Raw genomic sequence first — 23,404 nt, 5'->3', positions numbered from 1 at the left:
AGTGGTGCTGGCTCCTACCCTGGGGGTCTTTAAGAGGAGGCTAGATGTACACCTTGCTGGGGTTGTTTGACCCCAGTCCTCTTTCCTGCCATGGCAGGGGATCGGACTTGATTTGCTCAGGTCCCTACCGACCCTAGAAACTATGGAAAAAAAAAAATCACAGCTCTCATTAATGAGGGAAAAATAGCTATCATCAGAACATATTCTTTAAATATATTTGGAAAATGAACAAAAACAAGTCTGTAGGACCTTTAAGTGAAGTGGCAAAGTAAAGGAATTATTCTGAGAGAAAAAAAATCTTCCTTGCTAGTGAAAATACCATTATGGGGAATGAGTTTTGCAGAACTCAAAAAGGGCAATTGGAAAGAACCACCATTTCACAGAATTGTTGATCAGCCACTTCCACAAGATAAAGGTAGACATGGAATTGGTTAGACACAACTTACCTCAAGAACAAACATAAAATAGACAAAATTTGAGCTTTTTTTTTTTTTTAAGACATTAAAATGGTTTATAAGAAACATTAGTTTTCAATACTGAGGAAGAGGGAGTCTAGAAGGAAGCTGAAATATTTAACTTTGAAATACTGCATGTATATACTAGAATGTTCCAGAGATGATATTTATAGACAGCTTAAGGATACACTTGGAGAAGTACCATTTAATAGGCACAAGTCAACATAGATTTGTGAAGGGTAAATCACATCAGGGAAATGATTACTTTTCAAAATGAAAAAAGCTATTGATTTAGAGAGAGAAGAACCTAGAGATTTAATACACATTAACAGAATATTCACAAAATTCATCTTCTAAAACTTGGGGGAAAAAACTTATTTTCTTAATGTGATTTAGGTAATAAATTATTCATATTAGGAAGAAGAAAGCAAGCAGACTGTTTAAGTTAAAATAGTTGTATGATTTCTGGAACCTACTAGGACTGAATCTATAGAAGTTTGTAGTCGCACCATTATATTTGCAGATGATAGTAAAACTGAGGGAGGGAAACACTCAGCAGGATGCAGAGAATCCTCTTTGAATCTTTCCACTCTTCACCCTGAGCCTATTCATCTATCTGTCCTGTGTCTCACTGCTTCACATCTAACATACTTTGTCATTTATGTAGGCCTTGACTACTCCCATTGGTCTGTCTCTCCCACTATATGTCAATGCTGTCCACTATACATGGAACATTCTTCTTAAGTACATTCTTAATACTGACCTCCACCAACTTTAAAACATATAAGAGCAAGTTTCACAAAAAATACCTAGCCAACTAATGGCTAGCCAGAAAGGCAGCTGGAAGCAGTTTCTATTTAGTATTTAAAACACTAACTATATTTTATCCTCTCCCAGACATTTCTTCCATATGTTTCTTGTCATCTTGATAGGAGGGACTGAAACTTCCTTTGTGAATGGACAATGTTTAAAAGCAAGTTGTAGGTGCCATTTCAACTGGTCAGGAATTTTCAGATCAAAAACATTTCCACTGCAAGAAGTGTTTATTCATCAAAAACAAAGTTTCTTGCAGGAATGGTGCAATTTTGATGACACTCATTGGGCTAGGTTTCTTGCACATAAGATGGAACTTCTGGTGAAACGCAGAGACATGTCATCTCACAGAGGACTCATTAACTGGGTGTTTGGACACTCTCCTAAAATGTTTGAGACTTAAGTTCAAGTTCTCAGTTTGAATTGGGAGCAAAAAGAAAAGACCTGAAACTGGGTCTTTTGACACTGTTTCCCACCGCATTCTCTCAGAAAAACTAGTGACTGTGGCACTGATGCCCACACAGTCAGATGGGTGGCAAAATGGCTGGATGGTCACACCCAGACAGTGGCAGTAGACAGGTCATTTTCAACCTCAAGATATATGGGCAGTGGAGTCCCCCAGGGCTCGGTCCTGGGGCCTATACTGTTCAACATCTTTATCAGTGATCTAGATGTGGGTGTAGAAAGCACGCTGTCCTAATCCACTGACAACACCAGGTTGTGGGGCAAGGTGGGCATGCTGGAAGGGAGGGATGGAATCCAGCTAGATCTAGACAAATTACAGAGGTGGGCGGATGAGAATAGGATGGAATTCAACACAGACAAGTGCAAGGCGCTGCATCTAGGGAGAAGGAACCAGCACCATACCTACAGGCTGGGGAACACCCTTCTTGTCAACAGAGTGGCAGAAAGGGATCTTGGAGACATTGTTGACTCCAGGATGAACATGAGCTGCCAATGCAAGGAAGTGGTCAGTAAGGCTAACCGCACCTTGTTGTGCATCTACAGATGCATCACAAGCAGGTCTAGGGAGGTGATCCTTGCCCTCTATGTGGCATTGGTCATGCCACAGTTGGAGTACTGCGTCGTTCTGGGCGCTGTACTTCAAGAGGGATGTGGCTAGCATTGAGAGGGTCCAGAGGAGGGCCACTCACATGGTCAAGGGGCAGCGGGGGCAGGCCCTACAAAGAGAGGCTAAAGGGCGTGAATCTATTCAGCCTCCACAAGACAAGGCTGAGAGGGGACCTGGTGGCCGTTTACAAACTCACCAGGGGGGACCAGCGGGAATTGGGGGAGGCTCTGTTCCCCTGGGCACCATCCAGGTTTACTAGGAATAACAGCCACAAATGGTTAGAGAGAAGGTTCAGGCTGGACATCAGGAGACATTATTTTACAGCTAGGGCTGCCAGGCTGTGGAACGGGCTCCCAAGTGAGGTAGTGGTTTCTCGTATCTTGGGGGTCTTCAAGAGGAGGCTGGGCAGATATTTGGCTGGGGTGTTATGACCCCACACTCGTTCCTGCCTGGGGCAGGGGGTCAGACCTGATGATCTGTTTAGGTTCCTTCCAACCCTAAGCAGCATGAAACTATATCTCAGTGGGCAATTGGTTAGTATGTGTAGGTGTCTCACTCTCTCATGTTGCATCTATTCTAACTGAATGTTCACTGGAACAGTGACTTGATGCTGGGTCTCCCACATTTTAGATAAGAGCACCATCAGTACAACTGGGAAAGGGGGTCCACTGAGGCAGCAGCCCAGCAACCCTGGGGTTTGCTTCTTGGTTGGGATGGGGGAGGGGCAAAATCAGCTGTCACTGCAGCTGACTATGCTACTGTCTCTGTAGCTGGAGCTGGCCTGTGTGCCACTGCTGCTCAGGGCACAGAGTTGCTCTGTTGCTTTGCTTTGAGCAGGAGTGGGAGAACTAGATGACCTCCTGAGGCCCCTTCCACCCCTAATTTTCTATGATTCTACACTTCTGGAGAGCCCTGGTCCCTGGGTTACTGACTATTGAGGCTGGAATTCTGTCTGTGTTTTTTTTTTCCCATGAAAACCTATGATGAAGAATGGAAAAAAGAATGAAGATTAAAGTGTTCACAGGGTAGAAAAACTTTTCCACCTGGATTTAGATGTGAATATAACATAAACAACATAATAGATGACAGCAACCACGTGTATGGGATAATCTTGACAGACGGACAAAATGAGAAGCAAGAGAAACTTGAACTTTACACTAAAATCTAAAGAAGAATACTTAATTTGGGCATTATTTGTAAGTAAAATTTAAACAAACAGCACTAGTTTACTACAGATTAAAATGGGTATGGGTTTGTCAATAGAATAAATAATTTCAATATCAGATCTATACTGTACCTGACAAAAAAGAAAAGATAATGTCCTGAATACACAAGTGCATATAAATCTAAAAATATCTTGCAATCTTTTGCAATCTCTTTACAAAGTAATTATTGGACCATATTTAGATGGTATGTCTGATTTTAAAGAATTTAAAGAATGGTTTATTACATTGAGCGAGCATAAATGGAATAAAATGGCTTATATATGAGAAGCATTAATGAAACCTGGGGTCTTGAGAGAAGATCACAACAATATTCTTAACTGAAAAATTTAAGGCTAGCTAAGGTTTATAAAAGAATACAAAGCAATTTATTTGAGGTTGTTGGACAGAAAAAAATAATTTGATATGATATTTAAAGTAAAAAACTGATACATGTAAGAATAAGATTACACTTCATAGCATGCAACAGATGCATGAACAGAAATCTAGTTCAGGTAATGCAGTAAGGTACTGGATGACTATACTAATTTTAATAAGACTTTTAAGTGGTATTAGGGCTTAATATAGTGCAAGTTTAAATGAAATTAAGTTAAATTAGTAATCTGTATTCATTTTAAGATGGGGTGGTGGTAGAAGGAGCTGTGTAATAAGAAATAAGATTTTATGACAAATTCAGATTTAATATTAAAAAGAAAATTCTAGACAGGAAGTTCCTATGGCCCACATAATAAAGGCACTTTAAATCCTGCCTCCATGGTTAGAGATGGACATTCAAAAAGCCTGAGCCTGAATTGATTCAGTCCTTGCAGGTTAGTCTAACTTGCAGAGAGTGAACCAGTTTGCAAATAGATAGACATTTTGGCACATGCCTGCAGTGGCTCGACAGACATGTGGGGGCGCTAGAGCAGCCCTTCACTTCCACAGGGAAGCTAAGCTGAGGAGTGGGGGCATAGCCAGGCCCTGGCAAGCCTGTCCCAGTGACTCCCTGACAGCCAGGAGTAATTTGGGCACACAGGGATGGCCGGCCCCAGAATGGAACTCTTCCCACTCCTCCTTCTCCTCCACCACCACCATGGGGCTGGGAGGGGAGCAGGGGTTCTTCTCCCTCCTCTTCCCCCTCTGTGAGGCTGCCTGGCCCCAGAGGGTGACTCTTCCCCTGCTTTCCCCCATCACTGCAGGGTGGGGAGAGAGGGCTCTATGGGATGCTTCCCATCCCCAGAGGGGGACTCTTCCCCCTGCTACTCTGCTCCCCAGGTCAGGGGGAAGGTCTGTTCCATGCTGGGGGAAACTCTTCCCTCTCCTCCTCCCCCCAGAGGGGCAGCAGGAGCATGGAGCTCAGCTGAGTAGGGTGTGGGGACCCCTACACACTCCCCCGTGGTCTGCAGCCCCCTGGGGTCTCCAGTTCTGCACTCAGTGGGAAAGCCCAGTGCTGGACTGCGCATGGAAGCAGAGGGTGGGGCTCCCTTCACTCTCACCAGAGTGCAAGACCTGCACAGAGGGCAGTGGGGGAAGCAGCTGGCTCTAGTGCAGGGCTTCCCTCACTGCAGGCTCAGGCAGTACAGCTGCAGGCTCAGGGAGGCAGGCTACACTCCCCCTCCCCGCTGTGCAGCACTGGCCGAAGCTGCACCTGCACCAGGAATGAGCACCCTGACATCCCCGCCTGCTGCTGTTGTAAGGCAACAGGGGGCTGCATGCCATGGGGGAAGTGCATGGGGGTTCCTACACCTCCCCCATTTGTTCACCCTGCCCAACTGAACTCTACACTCCCACTGCCCCTCTAGGGGGAGAAAAGGGAGGGGGAGGAGTTCCCCCCAGCATGGAACAGAGCCTCTGCCCCCACTCTGGGGCGGGGCAGCATCACATGGAGTGCTGCGCCAGCAGCGGGGCAAATGGAGGAGAAGGAGAAAGAGTCCCCATCCACAGTGTCCCTCCCCACCCTGGAAGGAGGAGGAGGAGGGGGAAGAGTCCCCCCCAGCAGGGAAAAGAGCTCCACTCCTAACCCTGTGGGACAACCTAACCAGCATGGTCCCATTAAAGTGAAGGGGCCAGGGAGAAGGGTTAATTCCTTCCCCCATCCCTTCTTTGCAGCTGGGGTCTGCCAGCTCCACAGGCCACCACTGCAGTCCACAGCTCCCCAGCAGACAGGCTGACCGTGGCTGCAATGGGGAAAAGGGGAAGGAGGGAAGAAATGACGCCCTCCGTGTCCACTTCACCTTAACAAGCCCACGCCAGCTGGTGTCTCTGCTAGGGCCAGTCCCTGCTCTGGCTGTGGAGCAGAGAGCCCTGCCCAGCCTAAACAACATTCTGAGAGCGTCTGGTTTATCTTAAATCAACAAGGGGTCTGGGACAGAGATTGCATAAGCTGGTTTGAGCCAAAACAATTAAGTCTGATACTATATTCAACCAGGTTTATCTCAAACTGGTTTTAGCCATTTTGAAACTGGTTTATGTGTACTGAATGCATGTTCTGTTTCAGGTTTAAACCAGTTTCTGAACACTTAAACCGGTTTGTGTATAATGTCTGCCCCTAGCCCATCTGGGCAGTCCATCAACAGAAATAGCGAGGCTTCCAAAAAAATGATAAATTTGCATGGGTAAGAGGGAAATATACTGTAGCTATTTGACTAAGAACATATATACTAAAAATAGAATTAATGAGAGAAGGAATACAGAGAGAATTAATGAGAGCATGAAGATATAAGAAACCAGCAGCAGATAAATGAATTGTCTCGAGTTGCAGCAAGGGAAGTTTACGTTAGATATTAGGAAAATATCTTTCACTAGGGGGCTAGTAAAGCACTAGAACAGGTTACTAAGAGAGGTTGTGGAATTTTTATCCTTGGAGGTTTTTAAGGTCCATTTAAGGCTTGGCTAGACAAAGCTTTGGCTAGGATGGTCTAGTTAGGGATGGTCCTGCTTTGAGCACAGGGTTAGACTTGATGACCTCCTGAGGTCCCTTCCAACCCTAATTTTTTATGATTCTATTAATTTAATTAAAATCAAAGTTAAATTAAATCTTAACTATACTCAGACAAAAGTTCCCCCTGTTTGTTATTAAGTATTCGCTTGTGCAAGACTGGACCAAAGTTCTATAAAGGCAGTTACCAAAAAGAAAGTGGTTGCAAACAAAAAATCAGATTTTGCTGAGCAGCATTCTTTTGGCAACAAGAATGGGGATTTGCCAATTTATGCATATAGCAAAGATTAAATGCTATGAAGATACTACTTATGCAGACTGTTCCTTGTTGGCATACCCATCCTATATAACGGAAAATCAGTACAGCTTTAGCTAATCAGTTATCCCATGGAGGCTGCGTGTGGGTAGACCCTATTTGATGAGAAAAGAAATGCCTACGCACTGACATACACTGCAGAACAAGATTTGGAGAGTTCCTTTGTTCAATTTTAGTTTCAAATAATTTAGTTCATTATAGAACCACTGATTAAATTCATTATGCACACAAGATCACAAAATAATGTAGCAAATAAATAAATTCTGCTCTGAAGTCCTGTATCAATGAACAAAATGGGCAGCTGACCACCACAAACCTGCATTAGAAAGTCTCCTAGATTTACATTTATATGGAGAAAAGAAAAATAACTTCATCGTTTACAGGCATGGAGTTAGACAATATAGGTTTTAATCTTGTTCTGTCTATATAATCTTCGCTAATCGACCTGTAAAATGGGAAGAACAGTATGCTATATACACTGTAACATGGTTTAGTGAGCTCAGATGGAAAATATTATAGAAAAGCACAGTGAAATTTGTGTTGAATCTGTTTTTAAGGATGGAGTAAAATGGGACTCCAAAATCTTCTATATTTTTATAGACTTAAAAATGCCATCTGAGAATCTACACCAATATTCTTTGATCTGGGTCAGAGGACTGGTTCAAAAGATTTGTTTTGGAATATTTTATTTTCAATTCTGTGGCGATCTGGACCTGGGGAGGCGGGAGGGTTTCAGCTTCTCTTTAGCACCCCATACTGAAAAGACAAATCTGGTGTCAGATAACTAGGTATTTATGACCTCCCCAATCTGTAGGAACTGGAGCTGTTGACTCTAAGGAAGGCCAGCTAGGAGGGTAAACAATAATGCACAACAACTCCCATCTAACAAACCATTCTAATTATATTTCAAGCTATGTTTAGAAATTAGAAAGAAAAAGGAAGGAAAGAAATGGGACAGCAGTGCAATTTAAATGAGCCGTAAGTTTGACCCTCATTAATTTCAGTGAAGGTAAAAGAGCCAAGGATGGCTGGCCATGCATTTCTTAATACAAATTTTGCTCCAAACATTTAGATCTGCAAGAAAGTCCATGGCTTCAACAGCCACTATGTTGCATTGAGGCAGCACTCCACAAAATGTGAGGAAGACTTCTCAAATCAGGCAAAAAAAGGCATCATTATGGACTGATATCCTCAAACAGCTGCAGCAAATATAGAACAAAATCATTTTTGTTAATTTTATGAGTGGATTAGAGGTAGAAGATGTTCTCTGTTGGATTAAATAGGGGTATCTTCAATGGATCTGATCTAATTCACACTACAAGACAATACAACTTTAAGTATAGAACCAGGATCCACAAAAGATTCTTTGACCTCAAATCCCATTCCCATAAACTGATTTCCTCCTGTTTTATGAAGGGACTCTACTTCTGTCTGCATTCCATTAAATCCCTTCAATATTTCCAAAATAAATTCCTTGTTATATTACTTGTTCTGGGGACTATTTTCACATCTAGGAACCAGGAACTCAAAGAAAGAAGCCTTACTGAACTGGAAATGCATGCTGTATAAATTCTGAATCTAGTTGCATTAAAAACTGTCTATTTTTAAAAGACAGACTTTATTGACAGGTACAGCCATTGTACAGATAGTGACTAATGTAAAAATTGGAGTGGATTTTCTTCATGAAAGAAGCAAACAAATATATGTTCCTAAGAGGTTTTATACATTGCTTATCTCTAGAATCAGCATTGTTGGGGAGGTGATACATACCACATCAAGTCTGCAGTAAGTACTTTGGCTAACTTCCCACTTATTTCAATTTCATTCTTTGTTTAACTGAGACTTAGAGAAGAGACAACTATCTGGTTGGTTTTCAGCAAGATAAAATCCTTTTGCTGGCATGTACACTGCTAGAATTCCTGACTTAAAAAGGCATGCATTCAAGCAGTCCCATAAAAACTGGAAGTGTGTATTCTACGACCTTATTCATTATAGACACAGAGATTATTACAAATGGTTTAAGCTTTGAATAGCATTACCTATAATAACCAGGCATCACAATATGCACGCCTGCACTTGGCTGACAGATGTTTGCTACTTCCTGATCATCCATTTTGCGCACAGAGTCTGTGAAAGGTCCCGTAGCATTGATAACACACTTGGCTTTGACATCAAATTCCTGCCCTGTGAAAGAAAACAGCATCAATCACATACCCCATTTGCTTCCCTGCTTGCTGACGCTCTGGATTATTAATCCATCTATGAACTTAACCCATTATAAAAATACACTGCAACATTCCAAAGGACCTGAACAGCTGGAATTATTAAAACACTAATGAAGAGATTTGAGGATTTTTTTCTTCTTTAACTGGTGAAAAAGAAAAGAAAGAAAAAAATATATATCGAAGTCACCCTGACAGACAAAAAGGAGAGTACTAGATTGTTTTTACACTTTAGTTAATTGAACTCTTATTTAAGAGCAAATCACGGGAAAACTGGTGACACTGCAGTCTGAACTCACAAAGCTGGTAAATAGTGTTATTAATGTACAGCATCTTACAGCGCTAGCTCTGCTTGACAGAGGGTTTAGATGTGAAGCCTAGTCTACCCTGCCAATGTACCAGAATTGGAATGAAACCCTGACAGAAGTTAAAGATGATTGACATTAATGACATGTCACTGCACTCTGGAAACATGCCTCTTTTGGCAGCTAATTGATATTTACAAATATAGGGTCCCCTTCTCTTTTTAATTTCCCCGTTTCTTCAAGGAAAACAGAATGCATCTGTTAAAGGATGAAGAACAGCTTCTAAGTAAATCTATGAAAAATGGCTAATAGGGAAAATTTTCAGTTTCTTTCAGAGAATGTGCTGAAGAACACATATATTTGAAAAGTCACCTCCACACAATGAACTATGATCTGAGTAAGATTATAAAAGGTATTTATTAGGAATAGTTTGGCCACACTGTAAATATCTCCAACATTGCAATCTACACACCTGTTAAAACATCCCTGCAATGTGCGCCACAGACACGCTCCTTCCCGCTCTTTGGATCTGTCTTCTTCAGCAAGTGCACCACTTCAGTGTAATTGGCTGTGGCAGCACCATACCTGGCAGCAGTGAGGGCAATGGCAAGGTTCATTCGTGCATCATTGTGTTGTCCTGCAGCAGGGGACAGAATCAAAAGGAAGGACATGAGTCACCTCAAGCCAGTGACTTGTGGTATGGAAGTGTGTCAGAACCGATCTGTCACATCTGTCCCTGTCACACTGAATATACATGATGGTTGGTCAGGTCTAACAAGAATTATTTAAAGATATGTTATCTCTTCTAGGTCAGAGCATTAAACTGCTATTTTAACTAGAAAAAAATGTTACGTTGTTTACTGTACAGGAATTTATAAATACAAGAGTATTGCCCATACAGAATCATCCTGATAAACCTACTATGAATGAATGAATGCTAATTGTTTATTTCATCTCAGAAACTGAGGTATACACCAATCACTTTTCTCTTTATTTATTTATTTTTGCAGACATCTTCTAATTTTGATACTGTAGCAAGACACCATCTTTAGAGTGTTACTTTTTGACAGCCCCCTGGTATTAATTAACAATTTCTATTAGTACAGGCATTACATGACATTCAAAATCCGAGAAAAGCTCTCTCACAGATTTGTGAGCTAAACCATCAGTTTTCTACAAACAGACATTTATTTTATGCACACTTGCAGTTCACAATTAATAACATACAGCAGGAAAGCATCACAAAAAAGAAATAAGCAGAACAAGATTTAATTAATGAATTACTCTTAACATATATCATTAAAGATTTATTACTGAAACCCCTTCGTTAAAAAGAATGAAGAGAGGGTGGAGGAAGCATGAGAAGATGATTAATTACTTTAAAATACTGGCATCACCTGAGACTTCTTCTATTTATTATTGCCACTGAAGTTAAAATCCTGGATGTTGGCTGGGAAGAATTACTCTATATTGAAGGGGCCAGGTTCTGTGCATCCTGAATAATTAATTTACAAAGGGCTAAACTTCCTGAGGTATGGTTCACGTTTCCATGTGCTGAGATCAGTTCTATCAAGATAATACTGATAAAGCGATGAATTTGTAATGGATATTGTTGTTGATTTATGTTGCCAGCATACCAAACACTGAGTATAAATGGTTTATGTAAAGTTTGGTGCTTCTGATTCTGTCTGCACAATGTTGAACCACCCTGCAAGTAATCTGTTCCAAGCTAAAAGGGCAAAGTTATAAAGATAGGATCAATGACTTTCAGGGCTCTGCTGTCCCACCCCCAAAACTTATTATAAGCACAGCTGAAATGATGCAGTGCAAGCAATCCTAAACTATTTAAAAAAAATTAAATTCTGTGAACACGAAAAGAATAAAATGGCAAACTGTTTCTCAGAAAACAAACAGCAACTGAGTCAAAGTAACCAAAACAATGCCACAGAAAGAGAACAGCTAAATAGAAATAGAATAGAATAGAATAGAATAGAATAGTTAAAAAAAACCTAAGAATAGAGCAATTGAACAAGATATTAAAAGACATAGGCTTGCCGTGTGAAGATGCTCAAAGCAAGATAATTATCCAACAAAAATGAGGAAGGAATAGGGTACTCTGTGATGCAAGCAACAAACTAGATGAACCACTAGAGGCCTACATTACACTTAGCAATGTTCATGGAATTGAAAACACACTCAACAGCTCAGCTACTGTTCAACATGTTGAAAGCTAGGGACAGAAGTTATACATAAACCAGTTTACGTCATCAGAAACTGGTTTAAACCTGTAACAGAACAGAAGTTCAGTACACATAAACCAGTTTCAAAATGTCTGAAACAGGTTTAAGATAAACCTGGTTGAATGGAGTATCAGACTTAACTGACTTGGAGCAAACCAGGTTATGAGACTTCTGTCCCAGACCCTCCTTGTTCAAGTTAAATCACAGTCCCCCAGCATCCCAGCACGCCTTCCAGCTCTGGGCTGGGCTGTGCTGTCTGCTCCAGCAGAGAAGGGTCATGGAGTGGGGGGAGAGGAACGGGGAGAGGCAGGGACTGCACCCCCTAAGGGCCAGGGGAGGGAGGTTAAACTCTCCTATCCCCAAGTACAGAGATGCCCTGCCCTGCTAAAAACTTACTGCTGGCTGTAACTGTGGACTCCAAATCACAGAGGCATCTGGAAGCAGGAATAGGAAGTGATGAGCAACCCTGCAGAGTCCTGCTGCTGTAATTCTGGACCGCAAATCCTAGAGACCTGAGGGGCAGCAGAAAGAAAAAGCAAGCACACAGCCCATGCCAGAGAGCTATGCTCTGGTGCCCCTCCGTTTCTGGCCTGAACCACTGCAGGCATGCAGCTGCATTTCCTGAATCAAAACCAAATGTCTGTCCAGTTGTTTCTCAGTTTAATCTCTGCATTTTAGGCTAACCAGCAAAGACTGAATAGATTCAGCCTCAGCCTTTTTGACTGTCTATACTTAGCCTTAGAGACCTTGAGAAGACTATCTGCTCTGTTTTCATGCATGGCAACAAACTGTCCAAAGCCAGGGATGTTAGACCTTAAAGAGCTAAAGTAATCTAAATGGTAATTTTAAAAAAGTGGCAGAGATATTAAACTCTTCTGGAGCCACTCTACTTCTCTCTTATACTTTGTTTTGGAGAACATAAAAATGTCTTGCTCTATGAGCTTCCTCCAAAAAGAAAATATGAAATGTCTTCTAGGCTGCCTAAGAAGGCTGAAAATGTCTATAGGATGCAAACTTATAGAGCAGAAAGGTCACCCTTTTATCAAAGCCAATAAAAAGTAAAAGAAAGACTCAAACCCAGCACAGCAGAGACATTTAGAATTGACCGGGATTTGGATTATGAATGAGAACAGTATCTGCCCAGCTCCAAACACGATGTTAAGGACTTGGAGCCAAGTAGAGAAGGCAGGCTACAACTAACATTTTTTTTATAAGACCATAGCAACAGAACACATGAGCATGGATGTTTATTTAAAAGTTCTGAAACTGCTTCTTAAAATACATTACTTGGTTGGTTTAGCTCCTTACCGAGTGTCCAAGAGTTAAATCATTGGGCTTGCCTTCATCGCTTTCTCATTTGTCCCTGAAAGAGACCCCTCAGCCAGCCACTACCATATCTTCATGCTTAGCATGAAGGGATTCTCCTTGCTGACTTGAAGAACGGACTTATTCATCAAGAATCTGCATAACGTAGGGCTATAGACAATACTTGGTTTGCTTCACTGAGAGAGATCTTTACATAAATCTGGGAAGACTGCATTTCCACAGGATTCCCATCTTATTTACTTGCCTAAACACAGAGTAAATGAATGGCAGAAATACTACCAAAGCATATAAAGTCTGTAAAAGTAATCAAAAAAAATTCAAAGTACCAATATCCCTTAACTGTTCTATAATTTAGGAGCAAAGTCTAAGGGTGCTAAGCACCTCTGTAAAACCTGTATTTCCTACCCATCTTCAACACACATTCCAGAAGCAAGAAGTAGGCAGGAGTTCATTTCAGGTTTTGACTTTTTTCTAGCAATCTGTCTGAACTGATATTGAATACATTTACCAGGGTGTAAGGTGGGCAGGGAAATAAGGAGTTCCAGGTGTACTCATGTAAAATACCCATTATATTTATAATGCAATGGCTAGCAATTATTATAACCCCAGAATACCTGATTCTTGCTCAGATGCTAGGTAAATATGATAAAGATTGGTGGAGGGGGAGGGAGGAATCTTTAAAGTAGTTATTGCATCACCAGTAATACATACCACCTCTTAAACCAGATCAGCCTACTCTTCCTAAGGGAGTTAGTACAGCAATGGCTGGAACTAGGTATAAAATGTGTTGCTGTAAGGCAAACTTCCTCGGCTTTCAATGTAATTTAAACAGAGAGGGCCAGAAACAACTCTTATATTACTCTGTTTAGTCTAATACAGTAAGAAGGGAGAAATTTACATGTGAATTCCAGAAGTATGTAATTGGACTTCAGCATCACTCTGCAATGAGCTTGCATTTCCTGTATTCTCTTCTATATAGATGCAATCCTACTTTCACATCTGACTTTGAGCAAATTAAAAAAATCTTCACTTGAAACTGCCTTGTTTATTTGTAAGTTCTGCCTTGTTTCAGACAAGGAACCCACAAACCTGAATTTGGCACTTGTTTAAAGCAAAGTCAGAATAGTACTAGAGTAACTAGTTTTTTAATGCTATCTATTGATTAGGCAATGCCCCCCTCTCTGCTTCCCTCCCTGTACATCCCAGAAAACTCAATTCAAATAACGAAAAAGATAATGGAGATATGATCTGGTACACTAGAAATTATGAAAGTTCTTTGAGGGAGAATTTTTTCTTCTCTCTCTTTTGGCCAAGCCTGTATTACAGATTTCTGAAGACACTGTTATTCCAGTCCGCAACATGAAGAAGTTGATCCCTGACCAATAGAAATGTGCCAGCACGTGCCCCAAGTGTACATGCAGTTTTACTGGCAAAACTGCACATTTACCAGTACATCTTGGAGGAGTATTTTTACTTTCCTGCTCCAAAGACTTCAGTCAGTGCCAGCATAATATGTCAGCATCATCTGAAATGGGGTATGTCTTGTATAGAAACAGGATAGATTTGTTATTATTCAAATTAACTTCTTGGGGGGAAGGGGCACACATAAAGAAGGTCCAACTGTTCATGCTCAGAAACACCAAAAAAATCGAAAGACCAAAATTAGTTTACTTCAAAAACATCATACCAGGTTTAAAGTTCTATTAGCTAGCACATTTTGTGAACAGGATAGTGGATGACATGCATAAAAAAAAACAAATTCACATCTCCCCCACAAGAACAAATCTGTTTTTAAACTTTCAGCAGTCATACTTATGAAGCTGTCCAACTTTGTGCACATTTTATACACTTCTGGATTAATTAAAATAATTATAGCAAATCAGCAAGCATGTTAGAATCAAATTTGGTAGGGAAGAGGGGGGCAAGATAAATTAATTCACTGTACTCATTTGCTTTACCAGGTCTTGTGCTTCTCATCTGGATGAGCCTTCTAGAATTGTACCATGGCAAATAATTACTTTTACTATTAAATATACAAAACACACAATATAAATACAAGCATGGCATGCAGCTTGCATCACTGATGCAAAGCTTCTCTCCTTTACCTGTCCTTTTCATTACCACAAGCTTTTGTTTCTGTGATTTTTTTAGCCAGAGTTTCAATTAAATATTTACTCTTCGAATAATTAGTAATTAAAGTCAAATTCTATACTTTGGTGTAATACAAGATTTTGCCATGTCTAGATTTCCAACAGTTGAACAAGGATCCCATATGGTTAATGATTTTATAGATCCTATCATTTGAAGTCTGAGAGACAGTGGGGAAGCTAGAAGAATTTCCATATTCAGGGCGCTGAATTGTCTTTTAAAAAGCTACAGCAAAGTCAATTTGACTGAATTTACTGAAATTATACTGCAATTACCTTACAAATCTCAAGCTTTATAAGCAATTATCCATCGTGATTTTCAGATGAAATAGCAGTCGCATATTTCATATTTTATTTCTTGTATAGTCTCCTTCTTTCTGCTCTTCATATTGTACAATTCAGAGGGGTCAAAGTACATTTTGGGCAATAAGGAGGAGCTGCTATAAAGGAAAGTTTCATTTTTTACTTTTGAGTCAAGGATAAATAACTGTGGATTTAAAAAAGATCGTTACCTATTTTGATGCTTACATGATAATCATCGCTGTAGTGTCAGAGGATGCTACAATATCATAACCTGATTATGTTGCTGATGAGTTAATGTTTTAACTCATTTAAACAATTTATCTTTGTGGACTTGAAATTCTCTGTCTTTCCTTGTTTCCCTTCTTTTCATCATTTTTCAGCTAAACACTGGCGTCTAAATTTGTGAGCTCCTCCAATCACAAGTTACTTGCTTCCATATATAATTTTCTTCAGAGTTCATATATAATGCTTTATTGACCCACATACAACTGACAGGGCTAGGCGACTCCTAGGAAAGACAAGACAGTTGTGTCAAATGGCAAGTCTATAAGCATATGACTGTCCATAGAATATATATGCTTACGATGGCTCCCATGCAAACCCGCTGGCTCTTGTATCAGTCTCCATGTTAAAAAGGAAAAACTCAATAAAAAGAATAGCGTTTTCAATGCAGTTGGACTTGCACTACATACAGCTGAGGACTGCAATGATTACTTCTTGTCCCTTCAGTGACAACTCGTCTATTAAACCCTGAATGTCTTTCAGTGTTTGGAAGATAATTTAAAAATAAGAAAAGAGAACTGTCTAAGTAACTTGGTGTCTCTTCAACTAGAGAAGGAGGAACGGAATCAGCTGCCTAAGAACTGACAACAGCTAACCTAAGGTCATAGTTTCATAGTTTCTAGGGTTGGACGGGACCTTAGTAGATCATCTAGTCCGACCCCCTGCCATAGCAGGAAAGCGTACTGGGGTCAAGCAACCCCAGCAAGGTGTACATCTAGCCTCCTCTTAAAGACCCCCAGGGTAGGGGCCAGCACCACTTCTCTCGAAGTTGGTTCCAGATCCTAGCTGCCCTGACTGTGAAGCAGCACCTCCTGATACCTAGCCTAAATCTACCCTCTGCCAGCTTGTGACCGTTATTCCTGGTCACTCCTGGTAGTGCTGGGGGGAACAGGGACTTCCCCAATGCCTGCTGGTCCCCCCCCCCGACTAGTTTGTAACTGACCACTAGATCCCCTCCTCAGCCTTCTCCTGTGGAGGCTGAACAGGTTCAGGTCCCGTAGCCTCTCCTCGTAGGGCCTGCCCTGCTGCCCCCTGATCATGCGAGAGGCCCTCCTCTGGACCCTCTCTATGTTTTCCGCATCCCTCTTGAAGTGCGGCGCCCAGAACTGGACGCAGTACTCCAGTTGCGGCCTGACCAGTGCCGCAGAGAGGGGGAGGATCACCTCCTTGGACCTGCTTGAGATGCATCTGTGGATGCATCACAAGGTACGGCTGGCCTTCCCGACTGCCTCCCCACACTGCCGGCCCATGTTCATCGTGGCGTCAATGATGACTCCAAGATCCTTTTCTGCCTCTGTACTGACGAGAAGGGAGTTCCCCAGCTTGTAGGTATGGTGCTGATTGTTCCTCCCCAGATGCATCACCTTGCACTTGTCGGTGTTGAATCCCATCCTGTTCTTATCCGCCTGTTTCCCCTGTTGAATCCCCTGTAACCTGTTTAGGTCTAATTGCAGCCTATTCCTCCCTTCTAGCGTGCCCACATCCCTCCCACATCTTCGTGTCATCAGCAAATTTGAACAGGGTGCTATTTACCCCCTCATCCAAGTTACTGATGAAGATGTTGAGCAGTGTGGGCCTGAGGACCGAGCCCTGGGGGACCCCACTGCCTACATCCCTCCAGGTCAACAAAGTAGGTATTTATTAGTAGGGCATTTGTCCCTACCTGATGTCCATTGCCCTGTAATACTCATTACTTCTTTATTTCTGTCACTTCACAGGGCTACAATTTTGGATTATTCATTTTTTGAGATTTCAAAAATTAGCTAAGGCCTGATCTGCTCCACAGGTGATCAGAATGATCCAGCACTTTTATGTAGCTGCTAAACATTAGTTGTCCATCCAACACATGTACTAAGTTTTCTTTGCTATCTGTTTTACCATAATTGTAAGATGAAAAAGAAAGAAACAATTAACTAATTTGTTTTCCAACTATCCTTATTAAAAAGCACAGCACAGCAATCGTTCCGTTGACTATGTTGTTACCAAGTGATAAGCTGGCAATCAATGGGTATGACAGTTTAGTTTACCATGCAAGGTGAAATCTTCAAAATCTCTCAGCTCTAACTTTGAAATCAGTGGAAACTTTCCCGGGGGCTTCAATGGGAGCAGGTACACCAAACTAAGTGCTTTAGAAAATCCTACTCAAATATTTAAATTGATACCAAAGCATTTTGAAACCAATAGTAATGCCACTTTATCGGTGGTGGACATTCTGTAGTTTGCAAAAACTCTCTTTTCATTTCCTTAGCAACTGCTATATTTTCTCCAGATTCCGTTCATCTTTGAAGATCATGCGCCATTTCTAGAAAATGAATCGCCCCATGAAGCAAGCACAACATGCATGTAATTATGTTTTCACCTGCCATGAATTGCAGACAGTACAGCAGTGGCCAAAAACCAAAGAATGTAGAAGTTTGCTGGAGGACAGATTTAACTGCAGTTTGTTTGCAGACTAAGGGATAGGAAAGAAGGTTTCAGCAAGAAGTCAGTAACAATGTCTTCCACTTGTTCTGATATCTGCTGATTTTATTCTGACCTTTATTTAAAATCCTGGAAAGAAAACCTGATCAGCTAACAGTAGCACAAGCTCTTTGTTTTTTCACTCTTAAAGAATTTGATTGGAGCAGAACTTCACATTAATATATTGCTACAGGGTATTTCAGAACTGCAGTAAAGTACCCACATCACTACCCCCTTTAACTCTACTCCTTTTTCAAAGAACAAGGCTAATGAGTAAACTGCTTTTTAAATGGAACAGAATAATTCTTTGGGTAAAACCAACCAGATTTGGAGAAGCAAAAATAAGAACATTTGCTATAGCAGAAAGGTTGCCACTAAATCCTCCTACAAATCAAAATCTGCCTGTTCACTAAGAGCAGCAAAGGCATGCTTTCAAAGGTTGAAGGAATGCTCTGCCCATACATTGTGATTGGTACAGGAAAACAATGCAAAGTAGGGCTGTGGAAAATTTCGACGGATGCTTTGTTTTGAAGGTGTTTCGACGCGTTTTGTGCTCGAAACACCAAAACCAAAATGAAATGCGAGGCTTTGAAAAAAAACGGGGGCACTCAAAAAGTTTTTAAAATTTCAAAGAGTTTTGAAGTCAGATTTGCAGGAAAAGAGGAACTAAGGAGATGGAGGGGAAAGAGGGAGGAGGGACTGCTCTGATACTGACATCTGTAGCTGGCCAGTGACTGTGATTCTTCCCTGAGGTGCCTTCCAATCCCAGTGTTCTGGGGGAGGACATAGAAGGAGCGTAAAAGCATTGTTTGAAATGAGCTTTGTCAGCTGTGCCTTTGTTACTGAGCTGTGCCCTCCAACAGGATCAGGAAAGCTCTCACTTCCTACTTGCTAGTCTGTTCCTAGCAAGTGGGATCCAATCCTTTCTGAAATACCCTAGTACCCTTTCCCAATCCATTTCCTTCAATTTACTCCTCCCCCAAAATCCTCTTTTTGTTTTTGTTATTCTCTGTAATTCTTTCTCCATATAAAATAAATCTGTTTTCCCTGACAGGAAAGCACAACATATATTACAGAACATATATTTATATATTATATAAATACATACATTACATTACAGAAACATACAGATTTTCCAGCACACCAAACATGAAGTATGCTGGAAAGACATGTGGCCGCTCTTCTGGCCAGAAACGAAGAGGGGGCAGAGGGGGAGCTCTAAGTACCTCCCCTTTCCCCCACTGTAGACACAGCCTCTTTCCAACAACTAGCAGCCATGCCGTTTCTGCTGCTAGTGACACCAAGGAGATAGGAGCAGTGTCTGCATCCCTTCCAATAACACCTGCCATAATAACAACAATCCTGAGCACCACCACCATGACAACAACAAGCAACACCAGCATTACAGTCTCCTTCACCCCAATTTCAATTCCCAGCCTGAGCCTTCCAGTGCCAGAGGAAGAGCTGAAGCTGGAGCTAGATCTGAGTGCCACAGCTAGGGAAATTCTGGGGAAGGAGGGTGAATCATTTGAGTTTGTGCTCCACATCCCTCAGGTTTCCCCTACAGCGGGGTGGGCAAAATGCGGCCCACCAAGCCATTCTATCCAGCCCGCAGGGTCCCTAAACAATTCAGAAAATTAATATTTATCTGCTCCTGGCTGCCTATCATGTGGCCCTCCATGGCTTGCCAAAACTCAGTAAGTGGCCCTCCACCCAAAATAATTGCCCGCCCCAGCCTTAAGACCAGGTCTCCTTCCCCAGAAGGCACTTGGGAAGAGGTTGAGGTAGGGGTTGTAGAGGCAAGTGGCTCAGGTGAGTCCATTCCTCCTGTTGCTGTGCACCTTGAAGCATCTACTTAGAGTGGGTCTCAGCAAGGGGACCAAAAACCTACAGGGTTTAGTGGGGTCCATTAAGACCATGACTGAGCTGAAGCTTGGGGGCAGCCTCCCTATCTGTTATCTTTTCCAACATAACATGGTGGCAGGCAAGAAGAGAAGGTGCCTGCAGGCACAGTCACAGGGCCCTGGGGTATCAGGGCCATCTCTAGGGACCCTACTCCATGACAAAGTACAGCTTCCCAGAAACCCCTGCACTTAACTCCTTGAAAGCTGGCAGGCTTCCTGGCCTCAGGTGGGGATAGCAGCCCTGCTGTTTTCATCCATATCAGGCAAGAGATGACAAAGTTTTAGGTTTTTTCGTGAATCCCCATTATAGCTTATGGGCAAAATGCCAAAACACATATGAACAGCATCGAAACAGCGAAACAGTTTAAGCTAAACAAGACGAAACAGTGCTTCAGAACATCAAAATGTAACATTGTCCCTTTGAAATAGCAAATCTGAAATTGAAACAAAAAGGCCAACTGTACCTTGTCATGCATCCACAGATGAATTTCAAGCAGGTCAAAAGAGGTGATCCTCCCCCTGTATGCGGCACTGATCAGGCCGCAGTTGGAGTACTGCGTCCAGTTCTGGGCGCCGCACTTCAAGAGGGATGTGGACAACATCGAGAGGGTCCAGAGGAGGGCCGCTCACACAATCAGGGGACAGCAGGGCAGGCCCTATGAGGAGAGGCTATGGGACCTGAACCTGTTCAGCCTCCACAAGAGAAGGCTGCGGGGGATCTTGTGGCCGGTTATAAACTAGTCAGGGGGGGGATCAGCAGGCATTGGGGGAGTCACTGTTCCCCTGAGCACCGCCAGGAGTGACCAGGAATAATGGTCACAAGCTGGCAGAGGGTAGGTTTAGGTTAGACATCAGGAGGGGCTACTTCACAGTCAGGGCAGCTAGGGTCTGGAACCAACTTCCAAGGGATGTGGTGCAGGCTCCTACACTGGGGGGTTTTAAGAGGAGGTTAGATGAACACCTTGCTGGGGTCGTTTGACCCCAGTACTCTTTCCTGCCATGGCAGGGGGTCGGACTAGATGATCTGTTCAGGTCCCTTCCGACCCTGGAAACTATGAAACTATGCTGCCATTTTGCACAGCCCTAATACTCAGACAGACAGAAAAAGAGGGTTTTGCCTTCTTCCAGAGTGCTTGGAGGGATACAAAGGTCCCCAGGGAAATGAAGTGCATGTCAAATGTAAGGAAAAGCTACTTTTAGGTACATTCTGTGTCCACCTTCCCTCCCCAGGCTAATTTCCACAGCCAATTTAAAAGATACTTCATGTAAGGATAACTGTGGCTCCACACCTTGTACCACTGGAGAGTGTTTTATTTAAATCAGAAATGGGAGGCTTACAAAGATATATTCATTCATTCATTTGCTTTATATGACACCCTTCCTGACAAATGCTCAGGGCACCTTGTAGTGGTGGAACAGAATAACTTATAAAACAGGAGAAGAAACAAGAGAACAGAACAATGTAAAAGGTAACTAGAATCATTCTAATATTTTAAAAGCCTAAGTCTGTCTGTCTGTCACACTTTATCTGCAATGTGATTGGCTGACAGACAGCCAAATCAGAGTGCAAAGAAGTGTTCTGACAGAAAGCAGCCCACCACTATGATGGTGGGGACACAGGGGTTGGAGCGGGAGCAACAGAGCAGAAGGAGAGGGCAAGGTCAGCCCTGCTCCCTGCAGGTAACATGGATCTACTCACCTCCTGCCACAGCAGCCCAGCTTCTCCTCCCCATCCCCCCCCGGGCCCACTCCTCCCCTGAATTGGCCCCGGCCTTGGCCCACTCCTCCTTTGCCCCCGACACTGCAGTAGGGAGGGGGGGGAGCAGGCCCAGACCCCAAGCAGCAGGAGGGAAGAGGGAATGGGCCCAGATGTGGGGTGGGGAGCTGGGGATCCGTCTCAGCCAGCTCCCCACCCCCATCATCCTTGATGGGCAATTGGCTAGTATCAACATAAAACAGAACCCCCCTCCCAAACAATATCCCAGCCTAGCTTTGTTTGCTGGACACCTGCCCATTTAAATAGGAAGGTCTTACAACACTTCCACAAGATGTCCAGGCTCGGGGTCTGGAAGGCCTTAGGTGGAAGAGACTTTCAGAGCTTAGGAACAAATTGATGACAACAACCTCTCATGCCCTTTTACCCAGAGGAGTTGGCATTGATGGTTACAAGGGGCTGCTTTCAGCTGAACTTAGGGAACAGGATGGGGCATAAGAGAGAAGGCAGTCCCACATTACACTATTTTAGATGAATATTTCTGAAATGTTTGCCAAAACTTTGCCATCAGGATAGGTCTGAATGGAAAGTTTCAGATACTGAGGCACATAAGCAACTGAAAGTCAGGGTGGATTTGAGGCGGAGTACAAAAGATAAATATTAGGAAACCCTTTTTTTTTTTTTTTTAGATTTTCTCATTGGTTTTGTACCAGTGAATGGAATCCTACTTGACAACTGCCAGTGATGCATTAGACTATGAAAAATATCTGCCATTACAAGGCATTTACTAAACAACAACCACATTGTGAATCTAAGAATCCTGATCAGTCCTTGCATCAGACGATGTCTATGCACCATGATGAGAGTTGTGGCCGACAGAGGAAGACTACTTTCTTTGATTACTCCACACTAATAGAGACCCTACACAAAAATTTCTCATCCAGGACTCTCCAGTTAGCTTGAGGATTTGTGTTTTATAACTCTAGTTTTATCCTAAAAAATAATGTTTTGTTGTGGAACATATGCCCTTGATCTCAAAAACTACTGTTTGCCAACTTGAATCCTTTAGGGAAGTCACAAAGACTATAACTGCCTCAAATACACGTAATAACTAAACAATGATATTGCAATTGTGATGTTTAGGTCTGAATACCACATTTATCCATCCAAATCCAATACAATATTGAATTTTAGATAACCTTCCAATAATTAGATTCCAGACATGGAAAATTAAAAATCTGTTATCATTCTCCACGTCTAGAATCTAATTATTAGGGCTAGGTACAGAGAGTCAAAAAGCCCGAAGCTGAATTGATTCAGTCTTTGCAGACTAGTCTAAGCTGCAAAGATTGAACCAATAAGCAAATGAATAAACACCCACTTTTGATTCAGGAAATGTAGCCACATGCCTGCAGTGGTTCAAGCCAGAAGCCAGCCAGAGGGTGCTAGAGCACAGCTCTCTGGCATGTAGCCAGCATGGACTGTGTGTTTGCTTCCTCTTCCTGCTGAGGTCTCTAGGATTTGCAGTCCATACTCACAGCAGCAGGTTGCTCATCACTTCCTTTCCCTGCTTCCAGGTGCCTCTGGGATTTGTAGTCCACAGTCGCAGCCAGCAATAAGCAAGCAGGGGAAGACAACTCTACTAGGCGGAGGGAGGGGAGTTTAACCCCCCTCCGCAGCCCCAGACCTCAGCCAGAGTTTGCCT

At 42.4% G+C, this 23,404-nt stretch overlaps 1 protein-coding gene across 2 annotated transcripts in view; it reads right to left on the bottom strand.

Annotated features, from left to right (window-relative positions):
• The window catches only part of GPD2 (glycerol-3-phosphate dehydrogenase 2), a 130,876-nt gene that overhangs the window by 28,474 nt on the left and 78,998 nt on the right, over positions 1 to 23,404 (bottom strand). For both annotated transcript variants that reach the window (XM_019554171.1, XM_019554172.1), the window contains exons 7-8: positions 9,796 to 9,960; positions 8,836 to 8,980 (exon numbers count right to left, since the gene is read on the bottom strand). In XM_019554171.1, coding sequence (XP_019409716.1) covers positions 8,836 to 8,980; positions 9,796 to 9,960 — 310 coding nt within the window. The remainder of the gene's footprint in view (positions 1 to 8,835; positions 8,981 to 9,795; positions 9,961 to 23,404) is intronic.

Source organism: Crocodylus porosus, unplaced genomic scaffold (assembly GCF_001723895.1).
Source record: "Crocodylus porosus isolate Cpor-Errol unplaced genomic scaffold, CroPor_comp1, whole genome shotgun sequence".
In the NCBI taxonomy this organism is placed as follows: domain Eukaryota; kingdom Metazoa; phylum Chordata; order Crocodylia; family Crocodylidae; genus Crocodylus; species Crocodylus porosus.
This window is presented reverse-complemented; position numbering and strand designations above follow the sequence as displayed.